The 20,697-nt window shown below is 44.7% G+C and overlaps 1 protein-coding gene across 5 annotated transcripts in view; it reads left to right on the top strand.

Moving 5' to 3' along the window:
• The window catches only part of PTPN3 (protein tyrosine phosphatase non-receptor type 3), a 167,423-nt gene that overhangs the window by 133,700 nt on the left and 13,026 nt on the right, over positions 1-20,697 (top strand). For all 5 annotated transcript variants that reach the window (XM_010808232.4, XM_024995600.2, XM_059889024.1 and 2 more), the window contains 6 exons: positions 386-442; positions 1,460-1,616; positions 4,067-4,227; positions 16,564-16,654; positions 16,928-16,989; positions 18,912-19,058. In XM_010808232.4, the coding sequence (XP_010806534.2) occupies positions 386-442; positions 1,460-1,616; positions 4,067-4,227; positions 16,564-16,654; positions 16,928-16,989; positions 18,912-19,058 (675 nt within the window). The remainder of the gene's footprint in view (positions 1-385; positions 443-1,459; positions 1,617-4,066; positions 4,228-16,563; positions 16,655-16,927; positions 16,990-18,911; positions 19,059-20,697) is intronic.

The following is a 20,697-nucleotide window of genomic DNA, read 5'->3' as shown; positions in this document are numbered from 1 at the left end:
CCAGTTCTCAGAGGTCAGAAGCCCTCACAGTCTGGGACCTTTACACAGCTCCTCCCCTCCAGCGTAAGCGCCTCTCCCAGCAGTGCTTATGGGCTGGGCTTTTAGAGTCTTTTTCCTGAGAATGTTTGCATTTTTTGAAAGGAGCCTACTTCAGAATCCATCTTTAGTTCATGGATGGTGGGGATGGCACTGGGAGGCTTCTGAGTGGCCTTCTGGTTGACCCACTAGACCCATAGCCTCTGTAACCTTATCATTCTAAAAGGCACCAGCCCTTGGGAGTAGAATACATTTAAGTCAAAGTTGAGCCCTCCCTTTGTGTCAGAGATACCTGCATGTCTTTGGTGCTGTGAACAACTCAAGTGGTTTTTAATGTATATGTTTACAGGGAGGAGTGGATCAAAAGATGCCTCTCGTGGTGTCAAGGATAAACCCAGAGTCACCTGTAAGTACATGTATTCTGTAATTTCCCAAATCCGTTTTCCCGTAAATGTAACAGATTTCTATTTCTGTGTCCTGTTTCTTTTTTACTGGCAGCATAGAGTGTGTGTCAGCGCATGCATAGAGATAGGAAGAAAGCATTTTCCAGAAGCTTGCTGCTCAGTGTGACCCCCGAGGCTGCAGCACCAGTATCCCTTGGGAAGCTTACTAGAAATGCAGATTCTCGAACCCCCACCCCAGACCATCTGGACCAGAATCTGCATTTTTAACCAGATCCCCAGGTGGCTGGGAGGCACATTAAAGTGTAGGAGTCCTGCTCACAGGAAGGCAACTGGGGCATAGAGTTCACTGTTCTACAAGCTCTAAGTGGGCTCGTGGGTCTTGGGCCTCTAGGCATCTAGGAGATGATTTGTTTTTTTTTAAGCATTGAGCACCAAAGAGTCCCTGTACCTCCTAAGAAAGGGACCCATTTGGGGGTTTTACTCTTAAGTTGTCTTTAAGCTTGTGCTTTACATTTTCTTACTGCTTATGGCCTCTATGAATTAAGAAGCCTATCAATCAGTTGCACGGCTTCTTGTCCATAACGGTTTGTGCCTTGGGGGTTATGCTTGCAAAGGCTTTCTCCATCACAAGATACCTATATACTTGCTTTTAGCTGACAAATCATTTTCTAACAAAACACCTAGAAAAACAGAAGATAGAGGTATTAGAGTCATGCTGACATTACAGTAATAAGTGAAGCTTGGCTGCCATAGAGAAATGGCCTCAGTACTCTTTTTCACTTTATTCTGAAATGTTTTCATTCGTAATGTAGGTTCTGAGTAGCACTTCTTTAAAATCCCACCACTAGCTACCATGTCAACATAGCAGTGGCTGTAATAAAAATAAAGGCGGTAATGCCAGGGGGAGAAAAGCAGAACTTGGTCGCAGTCTCCAGTGTCCAGGCTCAGAAAGCACCAGGTTCTCCTCTTGAGGATTATGTTATGGTAACGAAAGAAACTCGCTCTTCCCCTGCGTGCAGGCAGACACCTGCATTCCTAAGCTGAACGAAGGGGATCAAATCGTGCTAATCAACGGCCGGGACATCTCAGAACACACTCATGACCAAGTGGTGATGTTCATCAAAGCCAGCCGGGAGTCGCACACGCGGGAGCTGGCCCTGGTGATCAGGAGGAAAGGTAACAGCCCCCGAGGGAGAGGAGCCTTAGCGAAGAGGGCCTTCTCGGGCCCGTTCCTTGGTTTCGAGATGTTGTGCTCGTAGCCAGCATCGGAAAATCAAGAACTTTCCCCCGATGGGAAACAACCCGCTGGCTGCCTTCTCACTTGAAAATGTGGAGATTTGGCCCCACAGGGCCCCATCCCTCATGACCAGTCCTCTGCAGGTAGGCAGCACCCCCCGCCACCCCCACTTTCAATACAAGACATGACACTCCTGTCCCCTGTTCCTCGGGTCCGTCTGAGCCCCCTCCACACACCCCTCTTAGCTGCCTGCCTCTGCCTTCATTTGCATTTTCAACCCTTTCTCAAAGGATCGGGTTATATTTCATTCATGTGCATTTGGTTTCGTTGGAGAGGCTTTAGCAGAATGGGGCCTGAGCCTGGCTGCCTCAAGGCTGTTCTAACTCTGCCTCCTCCTGGGTTCCGGGACCTTGAGCAGATTTCTTACCCAGTCTATGTTTCAGTTTCCTCTAATGTAAAATGAGGATGACATAGTCGCTACCTCCCGGGATCCCTGTGAAGATACAATGAGGCTCATACTGGAAAGCATCAGAGATGCTGCCCGGTTCTGGGTGGGTGTCGGAAGGGCATCCTCTGTTGACTACGGCTACTATTAGTGTTGTTGTTATAAAGCAGGAAGCCTAGTCCTCGAATCCTCCTTCCCAGCTTTCAGACACCGAAGGTAAATGAAGCACATGCCTCAGGCCCTGGCCCTGCATCTCCATCTGGACTCAGTCTTCGGCACAGCCCACACCCCCTACATACCCGCCGTCTTTGTTCCCACTAAAATTCTCAGTGCCAGCGCTCATCCCACCTCCTCCGTGAGGTCCTCCCGAATCTCTCCAGCCCCCAACCCAGCTCCTCCCACCACCCATCTCCACCAAACCCAGCTCCACCCTGGGCACACAGTAGGTGTCACTAGTGACAGTGGCCGATGTCTGTGCAGCTCGAGTGACGTGCCCGCATGGTGTTAGTTGCTTTGCGTAATTATCCTCTTCCATTCTTACGATGATCTCATAAGGTTGGTATTCTGATCCCCGAACAAGGATAACAGTCACAGAGAGGTTAAGTAAGTTGCTGTGAGTCCCATAAGGCCACGTGATGGTAGAGAAGGAAGGAACCCAGCAACTGGAAGCAAGCCTGTCCATCACGTGAAGTGCCAGCTGGCTGATAAGGGGCGGGGCCTTGGGGGAGGGGGAGGGGAAGTGGCCTGCGAGCGCTCTGGCCAGGCCCTGGGTGGGCATCCTCCACCGACCCATGGCAAGGGGCTGGCACCTGTTTGAGGTGAGGAACAGAGATGTTTGTAGACTAGTGGAGTTGCAGGAGCAGTGCCGCTGATTTTCTATAGCTGTCATGATAAGTTCATTTTTAAAATAAACATTTAAATAAAAAAATAGTAGTAACAGAGAGAGTTACAGAACCCATGAAAATCAGTAAAGAATCTGAGCTTCTGTGATCAATGAAACTAATGTGCCCTTTAGGGTCAGACGTGTAGACTGAATCCCCGGGTCCCACCCTGACAGGCTGGGTCACCTTGGACAACTCTTTTTCCTGTGAGCCTGTAAAGTGGGAATAAATAACTAAATAAGGTGGGAATACTGGTCAGCGCTGTGAGGATTCAGTTCAACTGTGTGGCAAGATATAAAAGTTGTTTCTTCTCTTTTACCTTGAAGACAGTAGAGAGTCACTGAAGGCTCTGGAGTAAGGGAGTGACTTCTCTTTCTGGGTCGAAAGGGGCCATTCAGAGATGATCCCAAAGTTTGAAGTGATGGTGGACAGAAAGAGGCACGTGAGGCTGGGGAAGTGGTGTGCATGGTGGGGAGGAAGAGGTGCTCTGTTGGTTTTTACCCGTATTAAGTCTAACGTGAAGGGAGAATTCTGAAGAAGAAGCTAAGAGATGTCTACTCCAGAGCCTCCCACCTAACAAGAGCCTTGAGTTAGAGATGAACTGACCAAGCTCTGTGGGACAGGGTGTGGGCAGTGCCAGACCCCATACCAGCTTCCTGGGAAAATGCCTGTTTGAAGGGCACTAATGAAAGGAACCTGACAAGGAAAGAATAGCATGGGTAAGGGAATAATCAGGTTGGAGAAAGCAAAGGGAGAAGATGTGTTCTCTTCAATGACATGTGTTCCCTTCCTCTTACCTCTGACAAAAGCCTCTTGAGTCCTAAACACCATCATTTAAGGCTAACCAGAAAAATTAGTATGTCATTTTGTATAATTAGCACATATTGAATCATTCAACGGGAAGTAGTATCTTTGGTGAAAATGATTACCATGTGCTTAATCATTTAATAAGATGTTTTAAACCATCTGCATTCAGGTGTCACAAGTGTAATTTGAGGGGGAGGAAACCGATCCCCTGCGCATGGCTGGGCAACCCTGACTCACCCTTTCTTGTCCACTGCAGCCGTCCATTCGTTTGCCGATATCAAATCTGAAGATGAACTGAACCAGCTCTTCCCTGAGGCCATCTTCCCTGTGTGTCCAGAGACGGGGGACACGCTGGAGGGGTCCATGGAGCAGCTAAAGAAGGGCCTCGAAAGTGGGACGGTGCTGATCCAGTTTGAGGTAAGAGACCCCTGGGGTCTCGGTGGGCTGCCCAAGTCATCACCAGGCGGCCAGACTCATCGAGGGACCCTGAGGGGCTCAGGGCCTCCGGGAGAAAGCCGGGGCGGTGTGGCTGGGGGCCATGGCCCATCCCTGAACTCTGACTCCCCTTCCTGTTCTAGTAACGATCAGTAGTCATGGAGAAATGTGTCAGAAACCGAGGAGGTGGGACTCTGAGCATGTTTAGCTGCCAACACAAAAGCTCAGAACACTCACAGTCGAAGGTGGTGGAGAGGCAGCGTGGGCGAGTGCAGAGGGCTGACGGAGGAGCCAGGCCCTGACCCCACCAGGCACGCTGTAATTTGGAGCACTTGAAACCATCCCATGAGGGCGCAGGGGCTGGGCTTCTCAAGTCCCCCAGAACCTCGGGGACACGAGTGGGGATCAAAGTCAGACCCTGTCTTCCCTCCCCAGGAGACACCTCTGCTCATGGGATTGAGGCTGTTGACAAAGGCACACGCAGAGACTGCAAAATAAAGTAGGACTCAAGGAGGCTCGGTTTTACTGACCGAGTAAACTCAAGTCAGTTTTACTGACCACTGACAGAATATAAATAGAACGTATTTATTTTCCACATTTTTTCAAAGTGGGAGAAGACAGAGTAGTTCATGCAGTTAAAGATAACAGAAGCGAACAGAGAAAGCATAAAACAGGCCGATGGAAGACAGTTGATCATGATTAATGACAGCATACACAGTCTGGATTCATAAATTAGCAAAGTCTCAGGTCAGATTCAAAAGCCAAAGTCTGCACTGCATTGTTTATTGGAAAGCCATATAAAGGGAAGAGTCACAGAAGCAAAACTAGGGAATTTGTCAAATGTTTATGATTGCATATTGGTTTAGGAAAGCATAAGTAATGTGAATATCAAACAAGAAAGATGCAAAGCACAGTTTTGAGTGAGAGAGAGGTTTATTTTATAACAGGGGAAAAGAATGTAAATAAAATACATTATTAGAGCAATGTGTATTGAATAACAGTAGAAAGTAAAACCCACAAGTGAAAGGTGAATTGACCCCATCCAAAAAATCAATAGGGAATGTTGAACTTAACAGCCTTGACAGATAACATAGACAAAAAATAAGTTGAAATCAGGATAAAAGGGTAGGAATAGTAAGATTCAGTTCAGTTCAGTCGCTCAGTCGTGTCCGACTCTTTGCGACCCCATGAATCGCAGCATGCCAGGCCTCCCTGTCCATCACCAACTCCCAGAGTTCACTCAGACTCACATCCTTCGAGTCAGTGATGCCATCCAGCCATCTCATCCTCTGTTGTCCCCTTCTCCTCTTGCCCCTAATCCCTCCCAGCATCACAGTCTTTTCCAATGAGTCAACTCTTCGCATGAAGTGGCCAAAGTACTGGAGTTTCAGCTTTAGCATCGTTCCTTCCAAAGAACACCCAGGGCTGATCTCCTTCAGAATGGACTGGTTGGATCTCCTTGCAGTCCAAGGGACTCTCAAGAGTCTTCTCCAACACCACAGTTCAAAAGCACCAATTCTTCGACGCTCAGCCTTCTTCACAGTCCAACTCTCACATCCATACATGACCACAGGAAAAACCATAGCCTTGACTAGACAGACCTTTGTTGGCAAAGTAATGTCTCTACTTTTTAATATGCTATCTAGGTTGGTCATAACTTTCCTTCCAAGGAGTAAGCGTCTTTTAATTTCATGGCTGCAGTCACCATCTGCAGTGATTTTGGAGCCCCAAAAAATAAAGTCTGACACTGTTTCCACTGTTTCCCCATCTATTTCCCATGAAATGATGGGACTGGATGCCATGATCTTCGTTTTCTGAATGTTGAGCTTTAAGCCAACTTTTTCACTCTCCACTTTCACTTTCATCAAGAGGCTTTTTAGTTCCTCTTCACTTTCTGCCATAGGGTGGTATCATCTGCATATCTGAGGTTATTGATATTTCTCCCAGCAATCTTGATTCCAGCTTGTGCTTCTTCCAGTCCAGCATTTCAAGATAGAATTGATGAATATATACTAAATATCTATTAATACAAAGATAAAAACTTTTTTCCAGTGGCCTGCAGGAGGCCAGGTAGGCTTAAGACTTTTAAGAGAAAAAAAATTGTAGACTTTTTGCACTGAAAAAACCTCAAAACTGAGACATACATTTTAAACACTAAAACTCAGGTTTTTGGGTGGGGGTGGGGGGTGATGTGTCTGATTTTTTTTTAACTTTTAATTTTATATTGAAGTTTAGCCAATTAATAGTTGTAATAGTTTCATGTGCACGGCAAAGCGACTCAGCTTTAAACATGTATTAAAACACTTAAAACAAGGAGCACTTGAAAGCCAGAACATATCAGTTTTATTCTATCAGCAGGGAATTGGAAGGAAACGTCAAAGGGGAATGGCACTTTGGAGTCGTCCGTTCATTCATCCAGCGAGTGTGTGTTAGATATTTATCATGTGCCAGATGCTAGATCAGGAACACATTCAGGGAAGGAGAAGGGGGATTTCTGGCCCCAAGAAGCTTACAGTCTTAATTTTGGTATATTGGTGGGAATGTATCATGAGTCCCAGAAGCAGCTGAAGACCAAGGTTTCATTCCACAGAATTTATGTTCTGTAGGAACTGGAGGTGAGAGGTTTCCAGGAGGCCCTCTAGGATAAGATGTAGTATTAATAGAGGGTGGATAGGATTAAGTGTGGAGGGGAGGGTATCCCAGGATGGTCGCAGACTAAGCTCATAGGCTCAGGTAGGCAAACAATCCTCCCTGGGGTGACCGGCACTCAAGAATCCTGGGAGATGTCTCCAGGTGATGGAAGCTCTTCGCCCAGGCTGAACCAGGTCGCTTTGATCAGACTGCCCACAAGGAGGCGCTGTGGGCTCTCGGTGAGGGAAAAGATGGCGCCTGGTCTTCAACGGTGCTCCAGAAAATCCCTTCCCCCCTTCGTGTTTTCCGTGTGAGAGTCACCTAAGAGGTTTTCCTTGAGCAGTAATGTTCATTGAAATTCATTAGGAAGATTTAAAAAATGCTTTAGCAAGAAGTATCCGCCTGCCTCCCTGTGGTTTTGAATAGTATTTCTCACAGGGTGACACCCTGACCACCTGTGTGGGTATCACCTGTGAAGTGAAGTGAAGTCGCTCAGTCGTGTCCGACTCTTTGCGACCCCATGGACTATAGCCTACCAGGCTCCTCTGTCCATGGGATTTTCCAGGCAAGAGTACTGGAGTGGGTTGCCATTTCCTTCTCCAGGAGATCTTCCCGGCCCAGGGATCGAACCCAGGTCTCCCGCATTGTAGGCAGACACTTTACCGTCTGAGCCACCGGATATCACCTGAGGAGATTGTTAAACAGCCTCAGCCCACAGCTACTCAAATCAGCCGTACTGGGAGGGCACCTGGGTACTGGTTCTTAATAAGTTCACCAGGAGGCTTTGATGCACAAGCTGATCCTGAGGATGGGAGAGTAAAGATCATACCAGAACCACTGTCCCACCTAAGTCCTGCCTTTAGAGCCTATAATTGGACTACAGAAGAAATAAGAAATGGAGAACATAGAATTTTTTTTTTCTTGTATGTACACATTTCATTCATTTAATCAAAACATTTCCTAGAAATTAAGTAGGAAAACCCTCTTTTTAAATAAATTAATTTTTTCCACACTCCGAAATGTGGAACAAATAACAGCAGAGCTGCTCTTTGATGGGGCTAGTGGGGTCCATGGAGCCCGGACTTTAAGTCTCTCCACATTGCCCACTAAGGAATCCTAGACTGTGAAACTCAACAACCACTGCTCTAGGTGGGGGAAGATGTCTTACACAACTGCCGAAGGAGGGGAATACCAGAGGAAGGCAAAAGGTGCCCTGAATGTGCCTTTACCGTGTGCCAAGGGCGTTATAGACATCCTCTCCCAGTAGCCCGTGTATGTGCTGTCATTATCACTATTGTATACAGATTTGTATAAATGAAGGATCAGAGTCTTGGAGAGGTTCTCTCACAGTAAATGGCACAGCCTGATTGGAGCCCAGGCAGGCTCAACTCAACTTGTTCTCTTAACAACTATAGAACCTTCATGTAGTTATATGCACGTGTGCTCAATTGCTCAGTCGTGTCTGACTCTGCGACCCCCATGGACTGTAACCCGCCAGGCTCCTCTGTCCGTGGGATATCCCAGGCAGGAATACTAGAGTGGGTTGCCATTTCCTCTTCCAGAGAATCTTCCTGACCCAGGGACCAAACCAGTGTTCCTGCGTGGGCAGGCAGATTCACAGTACCACTGAGCCCCCTGGGAATCTCCTTATATAACTGCTGTTTCCACATGAGAGTTGTTAGAATAGCATGACATCAGAGCTAAGAAAGATCTGAAATGCCGTCCAGCCACGTGGAGTTGAGAAGACTTTAAATCCTGACTCTACCACTTGCTTCCTGTGTGACCTCAGGCATGACCCTTAACCTCTGTGGCCTCTACTTCCCCATCTGTAAATTGGGTATTTCATGGCTGGTTGTTTTCTTGAGGAATAGCCGATTAACAATGTTGTGATAGTTTCAGGTGAACAGTGAAGGGACTCAGCCGTTTGGAATGGACAGGTACACACTGCCATGTCTAAAAGGGATAACCAACAAGGACCTACTGAATAGCACATGGAACTCTGCTCAAGGTTATGTGGCAGCTTGGATGGGAGGGGAGTTTGGGGGAGAATGGAAACATGTATATGTATGCCTGAGTCCCTTCAATGTTCACCTGAAACTGTCATGGGCTAGTTGTAAGAGTTAAGAGGAGATAAATACTTAATGTGTTGTCTGCCACATGGTCAGAGTGCAATAAAAAGTAACAACTATTATCATTTATAAATAAAGTCTAAAGAACTGGCCCCATCCATACAAGAAGTGGAACCCAGCGCTGTCTGACTCCAGAGTCTTGGCTATTCTGTTTCCCCACCTTCTGCTCTTCCAGTGCCTTCGGCAGGTGGCAGCTTGACTGTTGGAGGCTGTGTCTGAGAGCAAGAGGCAGGGCCTGGTTCCTAGCAGGGGCCCAAGCCACCCTCTCCCCGGCACAGAGGACCTGCCCTGGGGGATCTCGGCTGTGGATGGAATCCCTTTTGCGATGATAACAGGCTGGTTTTCAGAACAGCTTGCTTGGAAGCATTTTTCATTAATGGAATTCCCCTGTCCCTCCTGTGGCTTTCAGTAAACAATTACAAATGTGTTCCAGAAAGCATTTGGTTCCAGCTGTAGTAAAATCACACTTAATAATTAGCGTTTCTATAGCACTTTGGAATCCACCAAGTGCGTCTCACATGTGTCGTCCCAGTTGACTCTCTCAGCAGTTCTGTGAGACAGATAGGGGCAGAATTATTCAAATCACTCCTTTTGTAAGTGGCAAGAACAAGGCTCAGTGGCTGCAGGACTCTCCCAGTGCCACCCTGCCCGTCAGAGATAGAGCTGGGATTAGCATCTGTGTTGAAAGCCTATTGTCAGAACTCACCAGGTGTGACCCAGTTCTCCACCCAGCCTCCAATGGGAGCTCTTGTCTTCAGGAGCCACACAGTGTGAGCCATTCCTCGTGACCCATTTGCCAGCGTTGATCACCAGCCTCAAACTGCCTCAATGCTGTGTTCGGCCGAGGTACGGCATTCCTCTGTCTCTCACGTAAAGGAGCCCAGACTTGGGGTTCACAAGGCCCAAATCCGTTACCACCTCCAGGACGCTCTCCTCTAAGGAACTCATTGGCCCTGCCCCAGGGTCATTCCTTCCTGAGTAACCTGTGGCTCATTTCATGCTTTTTCCCGAGTTGAGCTTTCTGTGTAGGCAAGGGAGGGGGAATGCATTCAGTACAGTCAACCCTGGATAAGAGCTAAGTGATGATGTGAACTGTCCTTTGAGAACCAACTTCCCAGCACACGGAGGTCCCTCGTGCCCATCCTCACCCAGTGGCCGTGCAACCTCTTTGGAGATTTGTGGGATGCAATTAATAGAAAACGAGCAACATCTGTCCTCTCGCCTCCCAGGACTGATGAGTTGGAGGAGTGTCTACAGAGCTCCATCAAAGGTCATGCCAGGCTTGGAGACCCCTGCCCCTCCCACCTCAGCATCTTCCCTATTTACCAAAACCAGATGCCATCTTTTTATCTCTTCTGACCACTGTTTTTCCTGAACCTGCTCCTACATCATCCGTTAGAAGAAACATCCATTACTGTCAAAGCACGTGACTTACTACTTACTGGTTGCTATGATCATTGTAAAGTTGATTTGGAAGGACAAAAACAGCTGAAGACTTAACATATGTAGGAGTACCTTCAAGATTGACGCTCACACCAAAAAGCTTTTTTTTGATTTTTCAGATTTTTGTTTTAGGAAAGGCAAACGTTATCAAGTATAACATCTATGGAATACAAGGAGCAGACTGGGGGCTTTGGAATGAACACGTGTAGCCTTTACCTTTCAAATGCCAGGGACCCATTTAAAGCAGTTGCCACCCCAGCTCATTGCCAAGGATTTCCCTGTGAAAGAATAAGAATCTTATAAGAATGCTTGAGTCTGCTAGCACTGGGACCTGTATTTGGGACTGGGATCTGAAGTAGCACTCTCAAAAGTCCCCAGATTGCCAGCCACAGTGTCAGTTCATTTCGGCAAACCTGTATAGGAAGGTAGGGAGAGATTCTTGAGTCCCCCCAAGGCAGTGTCCTGGCGCTCTGACTGGGTCAGGTACAGGAAAGATGAAAGTCCCCAATGTGGGTGAGCTGTTGATGAGCGGGGAATTGTTCTTATGTCTGCAAAGTGGAGAATAACCTCTCAAGGCCTTCATGAAAAGGGGCTACTCTTAGCCTAGTTACCTGCTTCTAAGCCACCTCTTATCCTGCTCTGTTGTTCAGACCAGCAGATCCCATCATTCTGCCTCACTACACATTTTTATTGACCACGCTGGCCTAGGGCTTTAATGAAACAAGCAAGTTGCCTGCTTTCATGGAGACCGCAGTTTAGTGCTTGGTACAGAAAGCACAGTATATGACTGTCTTGAAAGTCTTTGCCCTGCATTGGACCGTGGGTCATCGCCAAGGGCATGAAAGGGAGTCTCTTTCCACCGTTTGCTCTCCTTGCCCATTGTCCCTTCAACTCCCTTCACTTTTTGGTCTTTTCTTTTTTTCTTCCTCCTCCTTGAGTTGTCAGCCTTCAGGAATTCCAATAGGAATTCCCTCTTGGTCTGGTGGTACAGTTGATGGGGTGCTTGCTTCCACTGTGCCCAGCCTTGCCAGCATGTGCTGGTTGGAGCCAAGTGGGTGTCCAAGGCCTTTATCTGAGGGGTGTGAGCAGGTTTCATATCTTTGGTTGGACCAGAAGTCCGAGGAGATCAGTGTCGTCTCCTGATGTCCTCTCTCTCTGCTTTGAGATGATCTTTTCAAAGCAGAAATGTTTAAACTGGAAAACTGATATCTTATCCAGCCCACGCAAACCATGCTGGTCTGCTCCAGCTCCCAGTGTTCAGTTTTCTGTCTTTGAAGGCCAGACCCAGTGATACTGTATTTAAAGCTCTACTTGAAATACAGCTGTCCCAGAGCAAACCCTCTCAGCTGATCTTCTTATAATTCACCCTTGGTTTCACAGCTACTCAGAGCTAGACCCTGGTGGCTCACATGGTAAAGAATCTGCCTGCAGTGCAGGATCCTCAGCTTTGATCCCTGGGTCAGGAAGAGCCCTGGAGAAGGGAATGGCAATCCACCACAGTACTCTTGCCTGGAGAATTCCATGGACAGAGGAGCCTGGCGGGCTACAGTCCATGGGATTGCAAAGAGTCAGACATGACTGAGCAGCTAACACATAGAATTACACTCTGATAGCGATTTCACTTTCACTTTTCACTTTCATGCATTGGAGAAGGAAAGGCAACCCACTCCGGTGTTCTTGCCTGGAGAATCCCAGGGACGGGAGCCTGGTGGGCTGCCGTCTCTGGGGTCGCACAGAGTCAGACACGATTGAAGTGACTTAGCAGTAGCAGTAGCAGTGATGAGAACAAAGCACTTGAGGACATAAAAATTAAGATTTTAATAAAACTAAGTGGTCTTACAACCCTCCCTGCCTATGACCTTCCGCAGCCTCCTGATTGCTCTCATTCTAGGGCAGAATTGAGGGGATCTTAACGACTGGCAGTTCTTGCCTGCTTCGCATACCTTTAGCCCAAGAATGAACAAAACAAACTGTGTCTTTCCAACAAGTAGTTCTTGAAAGAGCCGTGTCTCGAGTTCTGCCTAATAGTCTTCAGCTCATTTTCTCCCATCCCTGATTCTTCCAGAAAGCCATACCTGTGTTTCTAACACATCACTGTCCAGTCTGGACCACTCTTCCTCTGGGCGGTGTGTTCACACCCAGCCTGCCACACAACTTACAAAGTCTGGAGAAGAGTCAGTAAATTAAAAGAACTTGAAAACCAACTGCTAACTCCTTCAGAAACTAAGTGTGTGAATAGGACTGAAGCAATCCAGTGGGAAGAACATTCAGTATTAACCTTGGCAAGGCAGGCATAAAAATGAGTGTGTTGTCAATCCTTCTAAAGCCGCCCCCCCCCCAAAAAAAAACAAAACTTAGCTTTACTCACCCAATTTTTTGTAAAAAATTTTTTAGTTTTATATATAAATTTCTTTTGTTGTAGCTCTTTTTATTATTTTATTTGAATTTTTAAAAATTCACATTGTAATAATTCAAGCAATTCAGAAATCTCCTTTAATTTCTTTCTGTTATAATTTACAAATAATAATTTGATGTGTATCCGTGCGTACTTGTTCTGTTGCTCATGGAAATATATTTTATACACACGTGTATGTAAGTGCACATACACACATTGTACACTCATTGTACATATGCTGCTGTGTATAGAAATGGGATCATCATTGTGTTGTTCTGCCACTTGCATTTTTCACTTAAATACATGAGTGGATATCCTTTTGAATCTGTACTTTTAGTCCATCTTAAAAATCACTGCAGATGGTGACTGCAGCCATGAAATTAAAAGACGCTTACTCCTTGGAGGGAAAGTTATGACCAACCTAGATAGCATATTCAAAAGCAGAGACATTCCTTTGCCAACAAAGGTCCGTCTAGTCAAGGCTATGGTTTTTCCTGGGGTCATGTATGGAAGTGAGAGTTGGACTGTGAAGAAGGCTGAGAGCTGAAGAATTCATGCTTTTGAACTGTGGTGTTGGAGAAGACTCTTGAGAGTCCCTTGGACTGCAAGGAGATCCAACCAGTCCATCCTAAAGGAGATCAGCCCTGGGTGTTCTTTGGAAGGACTGATGCTAAAGCTGAAACTCCAATACTTTGGCCACCTCATGCGAAGAGTTGACTCATTGGAAAAGACTCTGATGCTGGGAGGGATTGGGGGCAGGAGGAGAAGGGGACGACAGAGGATGAGATGGCTGGATGGCATCACTGACTCAATGGACGTGAGCCTGAGTGAACTCCGGGAGTTGGTGATGGACAGGGAGGCCTGGCGTGCTGCAATTCATGGGGTCGCAAAGAGTCGGACACGACTGAGCGACTGAACTGGAACCGATTCTATTACTTGCACATAATTTGTGGTATGACTGTATCATAATTTAAGTCGACAGTTCTCCCTATTAGGAAATATTTGGGCTGTTTCCAGTTTTCTACTAAAAAGAAAATATTTTGATGCAGATAAATTTCTTTGATATGTGTCTTTATGCACTTCTGTCAAGTAAAGCCCAGGGTGTGCACATTTAAAGTTTTACAGATAGTTCTATAGTACTTTATTTTTTTATTTTGCTTTAATACTCTATAATCTTATCAGCACTTACTCCTGAGATACTTCATAAACTTGTTGCAGTTAAAGCCCTTTGCTAGATCTATGCTTTTCCACTAAACCATCTCAAGTTGATTACATTTACATATTTGTTACTTGGAAAAGAAAAACTTCCTGCCCCCAGGTTAGCATTACTGATTATATTCACTTAATTAGATTTCACTTCTATGAAGTTAGTTAGAACCAAAATGACATTTAGGGGAATTGACTGACTCAGATATTCTCCTTCTCCCGGAATCAAACCAAAACTTCTAATAAATCACGAATGTATTTCTAGAAGGAGCCTGGAGAGCACATTAAAGCTCATAGACATCTAAGAAGTTGCTCAGTGGCTACTTGATTGTTAGGAGCTGAAATTGTAAAGATGATTAATACTTGAACTTAGGGAAATACCGGAAATTCTGAACATTTGGTAAATGTATCAGACATAATTATCATTACCAAAAATCTCTCTGCTAATTGTCTGCTGTGCAGTTTGTTTGTTTAGTAAAAGAACTAATTGGAGAAAAAGAAGAAACAGACCAACAAAAGCTGGTTTATAAAATAAAAACTACAAAATATGCAAAAATATACAGGGAGAGACATTGTTCTGCCTCTCTATTCACATTGCAAGCACATTTTAATTGATGATGCTGGCTGCAATTTGGCAAACTAACCATTCTCATGTTCCCCTATAGGACAACTCCACTATATACATACATATCTCCTCAAAAATATGCTTTAATTCAGTAATTCTGTTCCTGGGAATATTTAATAGTAAAAAATGGAAAACAGTTTAATCAAGAAGTGGAATAAAAGTTAAACTTTGAAAACTTATAGATTGTTGAGCTAGCTGAAATCATGTATATAGAGAATATTTCAAGTATTTAAATGACACAGGAAACTAGACATTATATAATAAGTAGGAGAAACAGCCTTCAAAATTATGGTGATAGTTCCCAGAACACTTCTTGTGAGACGTGAGATCCTCCATGGCCAAGTTAGCTTGAGAAGTGCTCTAATCAGAATTAAATAAGCGTATGCACTGCAGGTCTTGCCATGCTAGAGATTCATAGAATATAAGATGACTTACAGTATTACCTAAATTTCCTTGACCTTGAAACTTATTCTAAGCACCACCTAGTATAGTTTTTTCCAGAATACTTGGGTTCCATAGAACATAATATAGGAAGTGCTAATATATGTTGTCTCGTTTTTTGTTTCTAAAAAAATAATGTATCTGTGTGTTATGTGTAGTTATGATTACATATGATTACATACATTTGTATACATGTGTGCATAAAAAACAGATAAAATAGATGAAAAGGGATATCTCAGGTTTTTTGTTTATATTAGTCTGAATTTTTCAAATTTTCTGCAAAAAATCACTTCCAACACTAAAAAAAAAAAAACCTTGAGAATTCCCACAAAGTTAACAAAAACCACTGGTGAATATTGTTTCACACTCTAGTTTGAAGTGGCAGATACAGTTGTATAGAAAAGAGAACTCAAAAGGGCAGGAGGAAACTTTGAGAAGGAATAGATGTGTCTTGGGGCTTCCCTGGTGGCCCAGCTAGTAAAGAGCCCATCTGCTAATGCAGGAGACAAGATTCGGGTTCCATCCCTGGATCAGGAAGATCCCCTGGAGAAGGAAATGGCAACCCACTCCAGTGTTCTTTCCTGGAAAATTCCATGGACAGAGGAGCCTGCAGGCTACAGTCCATAGGGTTGCAAGAGTCAGACACGACTTAGCGCTATCTTTCTTTTTCAAAGAGAAAAGCTCAAGCATTAGAGTCAGATCTGAGTTCAGCCTCTCGTTTGTAATCTTGAGCCAAGCTTTTCATCTGTGCCTCTTGCTTGCAAAATAAGAACACTATTAAATACCTTTCCTAGAGCTGTTGTTGACATGACATCAGGTACAGTACAAATGTGTCTAATATGTGCTTCTAGATATGCAGTGAGGGTTTTAACAATTTTTGCTAGTGATTGCATGCATAGGGTAATACCTCTTTAAAGGAATACTTAATTGAAGTTTACTATGTATTGAAATAAATGTTTTTACTGTGGAGGTATACTTCTCAAATGATGAATGAAAATGCTCTTGTTCTTGGCAAAGAACGTGGTTCACTCCATTAAATTGGAGGTAAATGTTTTTAGACTAATGTAAATGATTTCTATTTAATTTTTAGTCAGAACTCTTTTCTTTTTTCCTCTGCTCGCTTTTAGCTCTTGTCAAATAATTGTCATGAAGATGAAGTTTTACTTACTGTGATCCATTATCTGTGACTCACACTCCTTCCTATGACTTTTTTCCCCCAAGAGTCTCATGTTTAAAAAAAATCCATATATATTGAAGAATTTAGTCAGTTTCTCATGGGATTATAGAATTTCTTACTGGGAAGATTTTTCTCAATATATAAAACCACTATTAAATGTTAAGATTTGGCTGCTGTGAATGATAAACTTTACTGTTAGAGTATGTTTTCACACTCTTCATAGCTGTTTTTTCCAATTTTTTTTTTTTTCACTTCCCTGTTTGTCATATAGCAACTCTATAGAAAGAAGCCTGGTTTGGCCATCACGTTTGCAAAGCTGCCTCAAAATCTAGACAAAAACCGATATAAAGATGTTCTGCCTTGTGAGTATCTGGCATGAATGCCTCCTCCCCCCACACACACTGAGATAATGTTTCCCTTTTTAAAACAGATTGTCTGGTATTCTGGAACGACTCTCAGTGTGTCTGTAAACACCACCGTCTTTATTGCAGCCATTTCAAACTCAGAACAGTTGGGGAATAGTGTTTATGCTAATGAGGCAAGGGCTGCAGATGGGCTGGGAACTGAACCCTTGTTTACTTGGGGTGGTAAAAATAACACTCCGAATAATCAGTAAATTTCTTTCTCCTCCACAGATGACACCACCCGGGTATTGTTGCAGGGAAACGAAGATTACATTAATGCGAGTTATGTGAACGTAAGTTAGAATTCCAGATCATGAGAAAAAGCACATTAATCGTTGTAACAAGCGTGACAGCGACATGCGCGGTGCTTTGCAGTCGGTGAACTGCTTTGCTATTCACGGTCTTGTCTCAGCACCACAGCAGCCATTGAGGGAAGGCAGGACAGTCTCATTATACGGAGAATGACACTAAGGTTCAGAGATGAAATCATCTGAAAAGTCGTAAAGCTAACAGCAGAGGAGACCAAAACTCAGCCTTCTGTCCTCAACTGCTGACCTTTAGGTGTTTTGTTTGGCCATTGGTACATTTGTAACTTTTTGTCTTTTTCCTCCCCATCTGATTACTACAAATAAAACCACCATAGCCCCAAAACAAAACGTCAACAATTTCAACTTGTGGTGGGGAAAGTATTCATTTCACTCTGAAAATGCATCTTGGGCAACTTAGCCTCTCTGAACCTCAGCCTCTTCATCTAAACCAGGGCTCAGCACACTATTTCTGTAGAGGGCTACACCGTAAATATTTTGGTCTCTGCAAGCCAAGGGACAAAATTGAGAATATTAATTAGGTACTTATATATACCATTTCAAATGCAACCATGCAAAAATATCAAAAAAATACTGTTAGCTCGCAGTGCAGCATTTAAATTTGGCCCTCAGCTCACTGTTTATCTGATCTAAATAAACAGGACTTCTCAAATTCTCAGATTATAGCATGATGTCAGTAACTACCAGCAAGAATGGGTCTGATCAGTGATTCTACTCATTCCAAAGCATCTGTGAGATTCATTGACCCTCACTTTCAGCATTTCTGGTGTCCTGTGATTAGAGCACTGAAATGGTCGGGGCGGTAAGACCATGCACTCGGGTGGAGAGTGGCTAAGACCAGGGCTGAGAAAGCCATTAACCAAGCACCAACCAAGCCATGAATTAGGCACCTCCATTTACTATCCCCACCTAAGAATGAGTGAATCACTGTGCTGTTCCAAAGCTCAGCCAGTTCTGAGTGTTCTTTTACAGAAAACAGTTTAGGGACTTTGCTGGTGGTTTAGTGGTTGAGAGTCTGGCTTCCAATACAGGGGATGCAGGTTCAACCCCTGGTCGGGAAAGCAGGATCCCACATGCCAGCTAATAAGCCCACACACTCTAGATCCTGCATGCCATCACTAAGACCAGACCCAGCCAAATAAATACTTAAAAATTAAAAAAAAAAAAAAAGACTTAGTTTAGAAGTAAAAGCAGAGCAGGGTAGGAGAGGGATGACAGTTGCACTTGTTTTAACATTTTAACATTTATCAGTTTGGACAGTACCTATTGTGAGGTGGTGATGTGTTCAGGAACTTGACTCTGATAATCATTTCACAGTGTATATGTATATCAAACCATCATGTTGTATACCTTAAATATATACCTTTTTTATTTGTCATTTATACCTCAGTGAAGCTGGGGAGAAAAATTGATCAACTGAGTGGCACAGACATTGGCAGCCATGCAGAAAGCAAAGTGTATCAGTAGTTGGTGGCATAAGCCTATGTGGTTTATGCTTCAAAGAAAATATTTTGATAGAAAACCCTGCATAGGAAAAGTTGTGGGCATAAGGATTGGCATGCGTTGCTGAAAATGCAGATTCCCAATATTGATTATATTTAGGATACAGCAGAGAAGGTCATTTAAACTCTTTTCATCTTGTAGGTCCACTTCTGATTATCACCTATTGAATTTCACATAGTTTTATCTTGAGTAGCTAGCATTATTGTCAAACACCTTTGAAGCATTTTCTAAAGTAGCTTTTTCTTTGATTATTCTTATTGGCCAAACACTTGGTAGAACTGTTCTTCTGGTGTGCTGACAGTCACCAGCTCAAAGTGTGTGAGCTGCAGTTCCCTGTCCACCTTGTGGCAGTAACAGATTCTAATGCCTGAACCATCTCCTGCCAGATGGAAATTCCTGCTGCTCACCTTATGAACAAGTACATTGCCGCTCAGGGACCCCTGCCACATACCTGTGCGCAGTTCTGGCAAGTGGTCTGGGACCAGAAGTTATCACTCATCGTCATGTTGACGACTCTCACCGAGCGAGGCCGGGTAAGTGGCTTGACGTCCAGACAGGCGTGCGTCACTCTGTTCTCTGCTGGAACTCGAACTTCAGAGCTGGAAAAGGCCTTACTGAAATGTCACCCAGTTCAGCCCCCTTTGTGACCCGTGAATCTGTACACAGCTCCTGATGGACAGCTCCAGGGATGAGAAACTCAGCCCTTCTCCTTCCCACTTGCTGGCCTTTCCGAGCTAAGCAGTAATCAGACAGCCCCTTCCATTCCTGCCTTGAATCTGTTACAGCAAGCTGGAAGGCGCTTCCCCTTGCCTCACCTGCCCCAGAACTCCTGGGTTAGCTGTGATCTCACCCACCCAGGACATGTGCTGATCCTCAGAAGAGCAGTGTAAGGGCCAGGTTCACAATGGAATACAAAGTAGAAGAAATTACCTCTGTCAGTCTCTGCTTGTGTTACAGCAAAACCTGATGCAAAAAAAAAAAAAAAAAAAGCTAAGAAGGGCTTAATTAGGAGAGCAATGGCAGCATGCCATGTTCAGCCTGACATGTGTGTTTCACAGGAACAGATCGCTGATCATGTAACTGAAGTCAGTGTGCAAGGAGTGCTGCGTAGCATGAGTTCTCTAACTTCTGTCTGCATCTAGATATCTTCATGATGAAATGTTCATCCGGAAACATTCAAAAATCAAATATAAATTAATATTTAAGGGATCTATGTGCCACTTCCTCCCAGGTCTGTCCTCAGTATATAGTTCAGAATGCCAGACAGATCTGTGCCAGAAGTCAAGAGTATAGAATTGGAATGGATCGTACGTGTGAGGAGATCAGTCTACACTCTCACCCCAAAGAGCAAAATCAGGATTCCTGCTAATTCTGGAGAGCCTTGTGGGTTCACCTAGGCTGTCCCAGGCTGATGGCTCCCCACCTTGGCTAAAACACTTCCAGGGTCCATCCATGGGTTATTCAGCTCTGATTTTCCAAAAAAAAAAAATCCCTCTTCCTAATGAACTGAAATCCACAGCGCTTTGAACCCCACCCCACCAGCTTCTCTTGCCTGGAAGACACAGTAGTAAGTGGCCCTTCTCTTGCATGCAATGCCCTTCCAGATATCTGAAGATAGCCTTGGACTGCCATTAAGCGGGTGGTCAGCAGAAATTGTCTGGTCTTTGTCTCAGTGTTGCTGTGGAATCAGTCTCCCCATTTTGTACTCATGCACTTGACTCCTGAGACCTACACTGTGGCATGTCGGTGGGGCTCTGGAGCCAGACTCTGTGGGCTCAGAACAGGTTCTTCTGGAGCAAGTTATAAATACTTGACCTGTCTGACCCTCAGCTTCCCTGTACGTAAGCTGTAGATAGTAGTGCCGTCTCAGAGGGTTTGTGGAGACAGAGACAATATATACAGAAAGCTTAGAGAGCTGTCTGTCACAGGTGTCTGGCAAACATTAGCTCTGTGTGTGTGTCCGTCGTTATCATCCCTGGGAGGATTTGCCATCAGATCTGGCCTTTTGTGTGCCTTCACGCTCCTCGGGCTTCCCATCTGTCATCGTTCACCTCGGCCCTCACTCTCGGCTTCTTCTCACTCATAGTGTTGATCAGAATCTCTCCACATAAGTCACTGTTTAAAAATATAAAGGCCCTCAAGAGACAACCAGAAGCTCCTCCTAGAACGCTG

Source organism: Bos taurus, chromosome 8 (assembly GCF_002263795.3).
Source record: "Bos taurus isolate L1 Dominette 01449 registration number 42190680 breed Hereford chromosome 8, ARS-UCD2.0, whole genome shotgun sequence".
Classification (NCBI taxonomy): Eukaryota; Metazoa; Chordata; class Mammalia; order Artiodactyla; family Bovidae; genus Bos; species Bos taurus.
The sequence above is the reverse complement of the archived record's forward strand: the minus strand, read 5'-3'. Positions and strand labels throughout refer to the sequence as shown.